Source organism: Pantherophis guttatus, chromosome 1 (genome assembly GCF_059756535.1).
Source record: "Pantherophis guttatus breed Tessera chromosome 1, ASM5975653v1, whole genome shotgun sequence".
In the NCBI taxonomy this organism is placed as follows: Eukaryota; Metazoa; Chordata; class Lepidosauria; order Squamata; family Colubridae; genus Pantherophis; species Pantherophis guttatus.
In genome coordinates, this window is record NC_142063.1 from 188,493,436 (window position 1) to 188,506,292 (window position 12,857).

A 12,857-nucleotide genomic window follows, 5' to 3' on the forward strand; every position below is an offset into this window, starting at 1 on the left:
CTATAAATATGCATAAATATTTGGCCTGGTAGATTTTTAAGTGCAAACAAGCTTCTACTGTCGGGCCATTAACTTTACTTCTGCTTTTCCTTCAGTGTTTCTGTCTTCTATTTGTCCATCCTGTCTTAGCCAACAGCAGCGTGGCCATCACTGGCTGTTTGGACTTCCTAGTCTCAATGAAGACTATAAACAGGCCACCCAATCACATGCCACAAATCAACAATCCAACAGTATCAGTCAGAAGATTCTAAACCATAATAATGTTTTTTTTTGCTCAGAAAGGCTAAATAGTAAATAGTAAAACTGCTTTGAACAATACAAACTGCTGATATAACATTAAAATCTTTTACATATCCTTACTCTGGAGCAATTTTGGAGTGCTGGAAGGAGAATCTATTTTGCCATTGGTGTTATTGGATTATGGAGCCTTGGTGGTGCAGCGGCCTAAAGTGCTGTTAAGTAGCACTTAGCTGCCAGCTGCCTGCAATTACTGCAAGTTCAAATCTCACCAGGCTCAAGGTTGACTCAGCCTTCCATCCTTCCGAGGTAGGTAAAATGAGGACTCGGATTGTGGGGGCAATAAGGTGACTTTGCATAAAAAAGAACACCGCTTGGGGGGGCCCTACTAAGCAGGTATATACAAAAGTATGAGGGCTATTGGTTAACGCATTGTAAGCCGCCCGGAGAAGGGCGGCATATAAATCAAACCAATAAATAAATAAATATCATTGGATTGAACTCAAAAATAATGTATAATGATTGTGATTAGAGCCTGAAATGTTACGCTCCAATCATGTCTTTGAAGTTTTAGGATGGCTTGTGTTTTTTCTTACGTATAAAATAGAAAAAAAAAAGAGCTCTTGGTCAAAATGATATAGTCCAGGTGTTGTTCATAATTTTATTCATTTTGACAAACATTTCAAAATTTAGACATAATGGATTTATTTTTATGTTCTAAGCAATCCTAATAAAGACATAATCAGGTAGTTTGTTTCCTTATTTTTTAAAACTATCTTGGACTATATTGTAATTAGAAAATATTATTTTCATCCAGAAAGCGGTTAAATCTGTTCCATTTCCTAATACCATAGTTTGTTTTCAGTTGGAGTTCTTTCATTGAGCTACATTTTTGTTTAGTGATGTACAGACTAATATGCATATAACTTTGAGTTACACTCTAAAGCAGTGTTTCTCAATCCTCAGCAACTTTAAGATATTTAGACTTTAACATGCTGTCAGGTTCATCACCTTCAGCTTGGTGCCTCGCTGGTATCCTGCAATCAATAAACTGGGTAAGGGTGGGGGGAACAAATAGGCAATAAAGTTGTATACCTCTATGGTGGGAAATTGGGAGTGGGGATTGACAGTTGAGGAAGAACAGAGCATTTTGGAATCCGGTTCGTGCCTGGCATCTTCAAGGCTGTTTACCCTAAGAATGGAATTTCACCAGTCTAAACACCTCAGCGCTTCCCAAAACATCTCGGCAGCACCAGATTAGCTACACACCAATAGACCATGGGGGCAGTACTGGGGAAACCAATTTCAATTTCGGCCGCTACCGGTTTGCTCGTGGGCGTGCATGTGATGCTTCTGCGCATGCGCAAAGACTTCCAGGCGGGTGGGCGGAGCCTCCCGCCGCTGCTGCTACCAGTTCACCCAATTTATTTATTTTTTTTTGCCTTCTATTCAACAGAGGCTGACATAAATCATTAGCTGTTTTATTCAAAAGAATTCTCTAGGTCCATACAAAATTTGAAAAAGATGTATTGTATTAACAGCACACTAACATCAATTTTCTAAGCAGTTATTAAATATATTGAGTAAATGCATGCTTGGATATAAATCCACTGAGTTCATCCAAATTACACCAATGAGGTATTCATCCCGTTCTTTGTATTATAATGTTACCCAGCTTTTCTGTATTTTATGCTGGAAACATAAGTACCTTGTGTCTCCTTAAACTAATCAGAATAAGAAGCTACTTTCCTCTGCCAAAAAAATAGAACTATCATTTTTCACATTCTTATATTTTCCAGTTTAGTTTTAAGTCAGATTATGTTACTGTGACTTCTGAATTCCTGAAAATTCTCCCGTCTTTGTAGCTGCAAAAGCCCTGTTGAGCATTTCAAAGAAAAAACGTAAAGCTTTTTAAAGCAGTATGTTTTGTGTTGTGCCTACCAGATACAGTTCACATTTTGTGTGCATGTGATTAGAGTGGGGGGGAAATGCAGTCCGGTATTATGATTTATTGACGAAATCTTTTTCCTGCTGAACACTTGCCAAAAGTAAAAACTACCTCCCCCCTACATATTAGAAACAGCTACTGTTTTAACTGCTGAATAGTCCTATTTCAAATTATAGCAACAGCAACATTAAAACTCACATTAATAATATCCTTCTTCAGCCAATATTACAGAGTAAAACTATTGCTAATATGGCATATGAAAGTTAAAATTTCTTCCATCTGTTCTCAGGTGTATGTATTTATAAATGTAGGCTTTATTATCTTATATTTCAAATGAAAAAACAATATAAGACATTTTTCTAGTTAGTATCTAATTTTTTGGCTTGCATCTATCACACTCCAGGGCTTCTATGAAGTATATGTTTATATATTGTTCTATATACACCGTAGTTTTGAGCATTAATTACTTCTTTAAAAAGTTAATTTTCTGTACTTCTGCAAATAATTTTATTTTGATAGAATGTTAAAAAGTCCAGTGATATCATTATGACCTATTTCTAAGAATACAGACAAAAAAGTATACAGTTGCTTGCTAGAGTAAATGTCAATAAGGGCTTCTTCATAACCAGGCAAAGTTCATTTAAGTAAACAGGAAAAAGATGGAAGAACTAGGAAAATAAATGTCACTGTAGAAATTACCACAAAACTCATGTGTTAGGAAACTTAGAAGTAAAATATAAAGAGCTGCAGAACCTTAGTTTAGCAGCAGAATGTGTGTAACATTTTTCAGTGCTTACTGTTTTGCATAGCTCTTATAAACGCCAGTTCTTGAATCCCAAGGAAATTCCAATTCTTATTCTGGGTACCAAGGATCAATATCCATGATGGCTCTATTAGTTTTGTCTCCTTCGATCATAGTAGGTTAATATAATATTTTAGTATAAACCAGGGCTAACACTTACGCCTTCCATTGACCGTTCTCTAATCTGTTCATAGACATTTGAAATGGAACATTAAAATCTGTAATGAAGTCATCTTCTATTGAAAGACAACTGAATAAGAAGAGCTAGAGCATTCTTACCATGGAAGGATTATGGTGAAGAATTGCTAGTTTATAACAGTTGACTTTTTCCCACTAATGATCAACATCAGCCATGGCTAAGTTGTTCGATGCTTGTCATATCACCTATCCTTGCTAACCAAAGAAGAAAACTAAAATAACCAACAAGAAAAAGAATATAATAGGCAGGCATCATATTAGGTCCTGTGAGATAGAAACAAATTAGAAACTGGCACGTCATACATATAGTTGCTGTTGCTATCGTCATCATCATCATCATCATCCAGTGTACATTGGTGCAAGATTTTAAACAGAACCAGTAGTTGGAATTGTAGAGTACTTTGCAAGTTTTCATCTCAGAGTCAATATAGCTTTTCTGATTTCTTTTAGTGATCTACCGTATTTTCCGGCGTATAAGACGACTGGGCGTATAAGACGACCCTCAACTTTTCCTGTTAAAATATAGGGTTTGGGCTATACTCGCCATATAAGACTCCTCTCTTCCAATGCACACCAAATAAAAATTAAAAAACATCAACTGGCTCACCTACAATGTAAAAGCAGCTGTGCTAGACCCAAAATGGCCCCTGTAACAAGCAGGAACCTCACACAGCCACAAAAAGCCCCCCAAAAAAACTTTCACACTCTAAACACACACAACACAACACAACTGGCTCACCCACAATGTAAAAGCAGCTGTGCTAGACCCAAAATGGCCCCTGCAACAAGCAGGAACCTCACATAGCCACAAAAAGTCCAAAAAACCAACTTTCACACTTTACACACACAAAATTCCACATACAGCTTTGTGAGATTTTGTGTGTTTGTGTAGTTGGAGTGAAACACTACAGAAACACACTAAATCTCAGAAAGCTGCACAAATATTATTTTATTTTATTTTATTTTTATATAAAAGCAGCTAAATTTAAAACTTCCTAAACTTTAAATGGCTAGGTCTAAAAAAGAACAACTAAAAAAACCCCAATTGACTATTTTTTTTAAAGCTCCCAAAGGGGAAAAAAACTTACCCAATAGAACAGGGGTCTCCAACCTTGGCAACTTTAAGACTTGTAGACTTCAACTCCCAGAATTCCTCAGCCAGCTTTGCTTTGCTGGCTGAGGAATTCTGGGAGTTGAAGTCCACAACTAACTCCTTGCTTGATTGCAGGCAGGGAGTTGCTTGCTTGCCTGAATAGATTCAGGCAAGCAAAGCAAGGCAAGCGTTGCGACTAGCAGCTGAGGTAAGCAAGCTGGAGGGGAAAAACTTTTTCCCTTTTACATGGTTCTGGCGATCCCAGCTGAGTTGCAGGGAACTCAGCTGGGATCGTCAGAGCTGGGATCCTCAGAGTAAAAGGGAAAAAACTTTTTTCCTTTTACGTGGTTTCTGGCGATCCCAGCTGAGTTGCAGGGAACTCAGCTGGGATTGTCAGAGCTGGGATCGCCAGAGCTGGGATCACCAGAGCCATTTAAGGCTCGTCAGAGCCTTTCGGGCTGGTCTGCCTGGTTACAGAAGAACTACACCCGGCGTATAAGACGACCCCCGACTTTTGAGAAGATTTTCCCTATCCCTATCCTAACGTTCAGGCAATGCAACAAGTTTTAAAAGGATGAGTATTAGGAGAGTTAGCCTGGAATGGAAGTATATAAACGGAATTGCATTTATAGATAGCTGATAACCTAGCATTGCCCAGGTATTTATCTGCATTAGCAGGCACCTCCCCCAACAATTTGCCCTCTGCTTGAAGCTGAGGGCCTAGGGTGTTTTTTAAAGAACCAATTCCCCTTACCCCCTTGTGGAGTACTGTGAAGCGGTTACCATGGCAACTCCATTGTGCTGTACCGTAGAAGCTATTTTAAGGCACAACAGGCTGTATCTTAACAGAACTTGAATCCAAAATGCACATTATCACTGTCAAAAGTACTGTGATTTGACACTATAGATATAATTCATTCCTTGTCATTTCAGCAGCCCAGGTGTTCCAGAGTTATGCTGGAACACACACACATACACAGAGCCATTTTTATATAGATAGATAGCATCATGTTACATTTGGGTTTGAGCCTTTAATATGAAAAATAGAACATTATCATATAATATATAAAGTCTTTTTACAATAAAAAGTAATACATCAAGTTGAATTCAACTCCTAATGACTTCATGGGTCCGTTTCTCAGCAACAGGACCTACTGTATGTAGGTTGGTTTGCCTTATTTTCAACCTAGCCTATAGCACTGGAATTTTCTGAAATTCTCCAGATGTTTGTCAGGCCGAACCATCTTTATATTCCAGCTTGATTTAAAAAAGATTGATTGGAATAGCAATTGTCAAGATAAATTCAGCAAAAGGAAAATCTTAAACAAATTGGTGAGGGAAAAATTTGTATTTAAAATTATCTTAAATTCTAAATTTAGTTGATATGTCTACATTTGCATTGTGAGGGTTTTTTCCCCTATACTGCTAAGGCTACTTTAAATAAGTATAGTTCTACAAAATATCACATTGCCATATCAGTTCTAATCTTGTTTTTTTTTTTTTCCACAGTTGCAACAAGCCTCTGAAGTGTCTCAGATGAGAGGTGCTAGAGTAATCTCTGCAGAAGATCTTATTTTTTTGATGCGCAAAGATAAGGTACAAAAGTATAAATTAACTGATGCTATAAATTAAACCATGAATTAGTGTTTTCTCTAGTCACTCAACATGACACTTTAAAAATTATAATTCAGTCAACATCATACTGATAAGATACAGTAGCTCCTCCAATATCAAAAGTCCCCTTCTCCTACTCTCTATGTTGAAAAGGAAAAAAAAAATTATCCTACCCAATATTTGTAATATATGCTCAACTGTTTGTAATTGTGTTTTGCAATATCATTTATCCTACTTTAGAAGGAAGAATTAATTGCAAGTGGAGTTGAAAAATCTTAAAAAGATATTGGTAAAAAAATAAAAACTGCTTAACTTTCAAAATTCGCACTGAAAACTGTAATAATGGGTATAACAACAAACTTTTATGGCTAAACCTTTTTTCTCAGTAACTGAAATTATGGTTCTAAGTATTTTTCTGTGTCTGTGTATAGAAGGGAGCAGAGTAATGATTTTAGTCCAGAGAATGGGAAGTGGGATATGTCAAGAATTTGGTGCAGGATTTTAGAAGGGTTGTCAAACTGTTTAGAAATTGACTACTGTAGAAAAAATACGATCAACCTCACTGATAGGATTTCCCGTGAAACTTCTAGAGAACCCTGAGTTCAGCCAATGGGAGACAGAATGAGTCAAAAGTTTCCTTCATGGAAAAGCAGCCATCCCAGCACCACCTCAGGCGCATATGCTTCAGGTTTTGCAAATGGAATTTTTTCCATTTGAGTTATATTGCGGCTAGACTAGTAAACAGGAGAAACTGACTGTATCACCTGGAACATTCACATGTTCTCCTTTACTGGAGGTCTCCAGAATGAGATTAGGATGGTCATCCATCAGAAATACTGAAGTGGATTATGCACTGAATAGGGAATTGGACTAGATGATACTAAGCTCACTTTGATTTTATAATTGTATGAAAATAATGTCAACTTTCCAAATAGGTTGATTTTGTGGGAACATAGCAACACAACTCTGATGCCAGATCAGTATAAATGTGGATAGGAAAAACCCTCAATACTGCTTTATGCTCTTTCTCTCTCCCTCCCTCTTGCTCCACTCCAACTCAATTAGTTTAAAATGATTGAAGCTGAGTTTATTAAGGCAAATACAAGACCATTATAATCAAAGTTTTAAAGGGAAATTGTCTGTAAGATCTGTCACCAAAATACATGCAAAATCAGGGGAAAGAAATGTTCCCTGGGTGTCATTTGTCCCCTTGATTATTGACAGACCAGGAAATAAAAGCACAACAACAACAACAACAATAATAATAAATAAAAATAATTAATAATAATTTATCAAAAATGAGAATGTGAAGATCTTGTAGGACTTTCGAATACAGACGGATCATTATTTGAAACACAACATGCCAGATATCACTGTTGTCGAAAATCAACATACAATTTATTGATATCGCGGTACCAGGAGATGCTAGAGTTGAAGAAAAAGAACTGGAAAAAATCACAAAATATCGCAATCTGGCCATCGAAACTATGCAATTATAGATGAAACATGTAACAGTAATACCCATTGTCATCGGGGCACTTGGTACCATGTCCAAGATTTTTATAAAATACATCAAGAAATTGCAGCTTCCTGCAATAATACCAGCGGAACTGCGCAAAAAACTGCTCTACTCGGAACATTGTACATCTTAAGTAGGTACTTGGTTGATACCTAGGACGCTGGCAGCAACCCGTATCAACCGTTAGCACCAGTCAATGGTATTTGTGATGCATTTTTGAATGTTCAGTTGATTGAGTTTCATGTTTGGTGAATAAAAGATAATAATAATAATAATAATTGTAGATCTTAAGAAGGTGCTTGGTCAATACCTAGGATGCTGGCAGCAACCCGTATCAACCATCAGCGCCAGTCAATAATATTACATTTATTGAATGTTCAGTTGACTTGAGTTTCATGTTTAATGAATAAAAGTTAATAATAATAATAATAATAATAATAATAATAATAATAAATATAAATATAAAAGACAGACAGAACAATATATTGTGATTGGCGGTGGAATAACAGTGAGTAGTTAAAGTTTGCCTAATTTTACATACAAAATTAGCAAAAAATTAGCAAAATTTGGCCACATTCAGAGAAACTACTCCATAGTGATCTGATAAATGTAGTTGCATGTAAAAAAAGATAAGTATTTCTTGGATAATTTATTAGGTGAGGTATTATAAATTGAGTCTGTGGGTCCTTATAGAAGATGCAGTACAGGAGAATGTGAGCTATAGTTTCAATGGCCCCTTGTCCATAGAGGCACAGTCTCAGCTCATATGGTATTTTTTCAGTATCAAAACTACTGTGGGAAGTGCATTGCAGTGCACTAAGGTTAATGTCCTTCGGATTTGGGGAACAGTTATTTGGTGTAAATATTTTTCTGCTTTAAAAGGGGGAGTTTGACTGCTCAAAAAACATTCTTGGGAAGAGCAGCCCAATCTTGCTGGATTTCCAGATATTTAATACACTAAATGCACACTCATACCCTGTCATTAGAAGCACTTCCCAGGAGAAACCAAGATACTAGAATTTTTGTGAGATGGTCCTGAAGCATGCTGATTTGAAATTGTCTTCTATAAGGAGATAACTCAACCCTATAGAGAAATAAGAGTAGTTTTAACCAATGTGCAAAAATGTAAAGGTGGGAGGGGAACATAAAATGATTAATAAACTAATGATACTAAACAGCTAGCTACCTGAAAGCACCCTACGAGTGCTTGTCTTGTTCTGAGATAAATTCAACTATCACTAAATTTAAGAAATGAAAATAAAGGTGCTTGACTACAGCATGCTATTCTCATAAAGTTTTATTCACATACTGAAGTAAAACAAAAAGGAATTTAGATTCAAACTTCCTTTATTTTTCTGGTCTGCTTATTGAACTGGCAAAGTAAGATTTACATGACTGAAAAGTATAATGAATACAAGAAAAATTAGTGTTGAAATATATCTGCACAAAGGAACACTTGATTTGATATGCATTGTCAGACTTATGTTTGGAATTTCAACATCAAATTGAGTTTTTGCTAAATTCTGCATTTGGTTCTGTTAGAATAAGTATTGTTAATCTGTGGATATAAATGTAGATATATAATCTAAGATTGCGGTTACAATGCTTCAAATTTCTCCTTGAATTTTTAATATTAGCAGGCCGTGTCTATGTCCATTTTTTTCTTAACTAGAAAAAACTTCGAAGACTACTTAAATACATGTTTTTCCGAGATTACAAATCTAAAGTTGTCAAAGGCATTGATGAAGATGATCTTCTTGAAGGTATGAAGGTTCCAGAAAACTTGTCTTTTTATGGGGAATATTCAACATGTGCTCTATCTCTAAAGTGCCAAATGGAAATATATTCTTCTAAAGCTAGCTTTAGACATGCAAAAATAGTACTTGGTGGGAAATTTCATTTAAGCCAGTGCTTTTCCATTCCAATTATTTATAAAAGTTCAGAATGTTTGTCCATCAACCATTTGATAACCAGAACTATTAATATCAACAATTAAGTTTAGCTAAGGCACTGGTGCTGATTAACAGTCTTTTTAATTTTACAGTTTACATTTTCAAATTAATTTGAACTATAATTTAATTAATTTATTAGAAAAAGGTATCAGAACCATCCTTTAATACTGATCTAAAATTAAGATGAATGTTTGATAAATACTATTTTTTTTTCATTTTAATTAGTTACTAGATATGTAATCACTGTACTTTGATTGCATTTCCCCTAAAATTTACTTCTATAGGATTTTCAGATATCTGGGATCTATTTAAAATCTAAGTGTTTAGTGTGAATGCAAATGGATTTGCAAGAGGACAATATGAGACAATGATCTTATATTGATAATTGGAAGAGAGAAAGAAAGCAAAGCAAACAACCAAAAAGCATCTGGTGATTGAAAAGGTTATAGGATATAGGCTTACTGGATACATTGAATGGGTAATTAAGAGAAAGAGCGAACATTTCCAAACGTAACATATTTGAGGTTGCACTCACTGTGACCTTCCACTAGCAATCGTATCCTATGAATACCACACTGATTTACTGTGAGTGGAAATGAGATTGATAGGAGTCACTTATGTTGATTTCTCCCTCTTCTTTCACTGATTTCAGATCTAGTTTTTTAAAAAATCAAGAATGTGCAGTCAAAGCAGTGCAGGTAAGATGGAGAAATCAGGCAGAAGTAAGATCATGACCATACTTTCTGACTGAAATGAACATATAGAAGTGATTGTTTTTTCAAGGACCCTTAGTTTCATCCTTATCAGAGTGTCTTCAGTATATTAAAAAGTCCAAAGTTCAGTGATACTCCTCAGCTTTCTGATATAAGTGTTCAGGAGTCATGGTGTATGTAGTTGCAGGGAGAATTAAATTAAAACGGTCTTCATTCAGCTAACTCGATTTCAGCACTTGTTTAGAAGCTTTCATGGAATCCCTTTTTTTGTATCAAAACAGCTGTCTATTTTCCTTCTCTGGTCTCTTTCAGACAAATTCAGTAGCAGCACTAACAAACGTCAGAAAACTGCTCAAGACTTTCTTATTTCTATTGATCAGACTGGGGAGCTCTTGGCCTTGTTTGAAGATGATGAGATAGATGATGTAAAGCAAGAGAGAATGGAGGTAAATTCTACCCTTTTTTCTAAACAAAGTACCAAAACTATTTACTTTACAAAATTAGATTACATTAAAATAAATTAAATTAAATTCATTTAGTCCAATTCCTTGCTTTACAGGAGAATTCTTCATGCAGAGCATTTATCCATATGTAATACTGACCTCCTTAAATGTGAGATCAATGTGAAAATTCTTTGGCCGGGCAAAACAATAAACATAGATTCCAAGTCCCAAATATATTATTTCGTAGGATTCACTTATAAAAGATTTCCATCAGTATTTTGGAATTCCTTCCCTTGTTTTCATCATTTTCAATTTTTATATTTTAAATTTTATGAGGCTACTTTTAGGACAAATCAGATAAATAAATATGAAGCAAAAAACCCTATTAAAACTTAGAAAAAATTATTCTGTTGTAAGTAAATAACTGTTACGTTACTAATCTGTCTACTTTTAAGAAGGCAGACCAAAACTAGCAAGGAGAAAACTACAAGACTGAAGGGTAGTGCTGACTCAAGTAGAGCAGAGAGGGTGAGAAAAGGAGAGGAGAGCCAGGAAGTGTGACAAGTACTACCATCTTGTCAGGATTAGCGGAATAAGGCAAAGAAGACAGGAGACAGTTTGTTACATGGTATACAGCCAGCATTACTGAAGTTTCTCCCATATAAATACTAAATAAACATCCTTCCACCTGAGTTGGAAAGGCTTCATACAAATGCCATATCTTCACTTTTAAGATCAGTACAAGACTAGCATTTTGTTGTTAATTAATTTACTGATTATTTAATTGACCATGTCAAGATATATCACAGCATCAACTAACAACAGGATAAAATAGTTATAAGTTTTTTAAATAAATAAATAAGTATACCAAATTACAGAGCAATGTATATAATATATATTCGGAAGTATATTCTGGAACAGCAGCCCCCAACCTTTTGGGTGCCAGGGACTGGCTCCATGGAGGGCAGTTTTTCCGTGTACTGGGAAGGCATGGTTTCACATGCTGCCTGGATCCCATTCATGTCTGGATGGAGCTTCACTTGCTTACATGGCCCAGTTCCTGGCAGCCCACAGAACGGTGCCAGTCTGCAACCCAGGGGTTGGGGACCTTTCTTCTGGAAGATTTCCAAGGTCCCTTCCAACTCTGTTATCCTATTATACAGATAAGGACATAACATCTGCACATGATTCCAATTTTTCCTATGTAACAAACTCTCAGCTGAACAGCTTTAATATAAGAAAAGGAAGTAAAACAATTGGTTGTTGCAGTTCCAATAGGTTGTTCTATACATAAGTTCTAAATACAAGGTTCTAATCAATCTTTATTGCGTTCATGGACCAGCACTGAAAGTTCTAAATAAAAGGCCCTTGCTGGGTCTTATAGCTGGCATTTGAATATGACATATACAATGTCTTCTATTTTTGTAAATGTACCATATGGCACTATTTCTGTTACGATATTTGAGATTATTTTTCATGATCCCTTGCTTGTAGGTTAACTGAAATTATATGGATATGGTATATTCAAGGCTGCAAAAAAAAAAAAGGCTATAGGAACTACATTTTCAATGTAGCTATACATATATTTTTATTTTTATTTTATTTTATTTTGAATTTGTATACCGCCCTTCTCCCTGAGGACTCAGGGCGGTGAACAGCCAAGTAAAAACATCAAGTACAAATATTAAAATACAGTTAAAATATATATATATATATAAATTTGGCCCCATTAATTAAAAACAATAAACAAAACACTTAAAAACACTTAAAAAATTAGGCTAAGATATGTGCAATGTTTAGAAACAATGATTGTCTGATTTTATAATCTCTGAAAGTTGCTATTTCGGCTGCAGTGCAGCATGTTCAAAATAAAATTGGAATAAGTTAGCTATCTTAATTTAAAATTATCTTTAAATTAAGCATTTTTTGTTTTAATTTTAATTTTGGCCTTCCAAATTATTTCTTGAATGTTTTGGACTTCATCTATATGTTCATGTAAACTGTTGCCATAAATTTTGATGTACTATAGATGGCAGCCTTGAAGATGCTCCCAGAAATGGCTTGAGGAAACCCTAGGCCTCAGAGTTTTGATTGCTTTGGGTCTGTTATTTGGAACCTTGATAGTATAGAGATATGAAATCAGGTCCATTTTTTATTGTTAATCTGTACAATTTAGAGGTGGGATTCACTTAACCTTCCCTACTGATTCACAAATGTGACCGTGTGCGCATAGTCATGCATTACGTCCAGGTGGGTGGGCGAAGCCTCCCGCAGTCACTGCTACCAGTTCGCGCGATCAAGAGAGAACCGGCTGAATCCCACCACTGGTACAATTCTA

The 12,857-nt window shown here is 35.6% G+C and overlaps 1 protein-coding gene across 7 annotated transcripts in view; it reads left to right on the forward strand.

Moving 5' to 3' along the window:
* SUPT3H (SPT3 homolog, SAGA and STAGA complex component) overlaps positions 1 to 12,857 on the forward strand; it is a 263,150-nt gene that overhangs the window by 159,265 nt on the left and 91,028 nt on the right. For all 7 annotated transcript variants that reach the window (XM_034426773.2, XM_087882236.1, XM_087882238.1 and 4 more), the window contains 3 exons: positions 5,788 to 5,874; positions 9,084 to 9,174; positions 10,389 to 10,522. In XM_034426773.2, the coding sequence (XP_034282664.2) occupies positions 5,788 to 5,874; positions 9,084 to 9,174; positions 10,389 to 10,522 (312 nt within the window). The remainder of the gene's footprint in view (positions 1 to 5,787; positions 5,875 to 9,083; positions 9,175 to 10,388; positions 10,523 to 12,857) is intronic.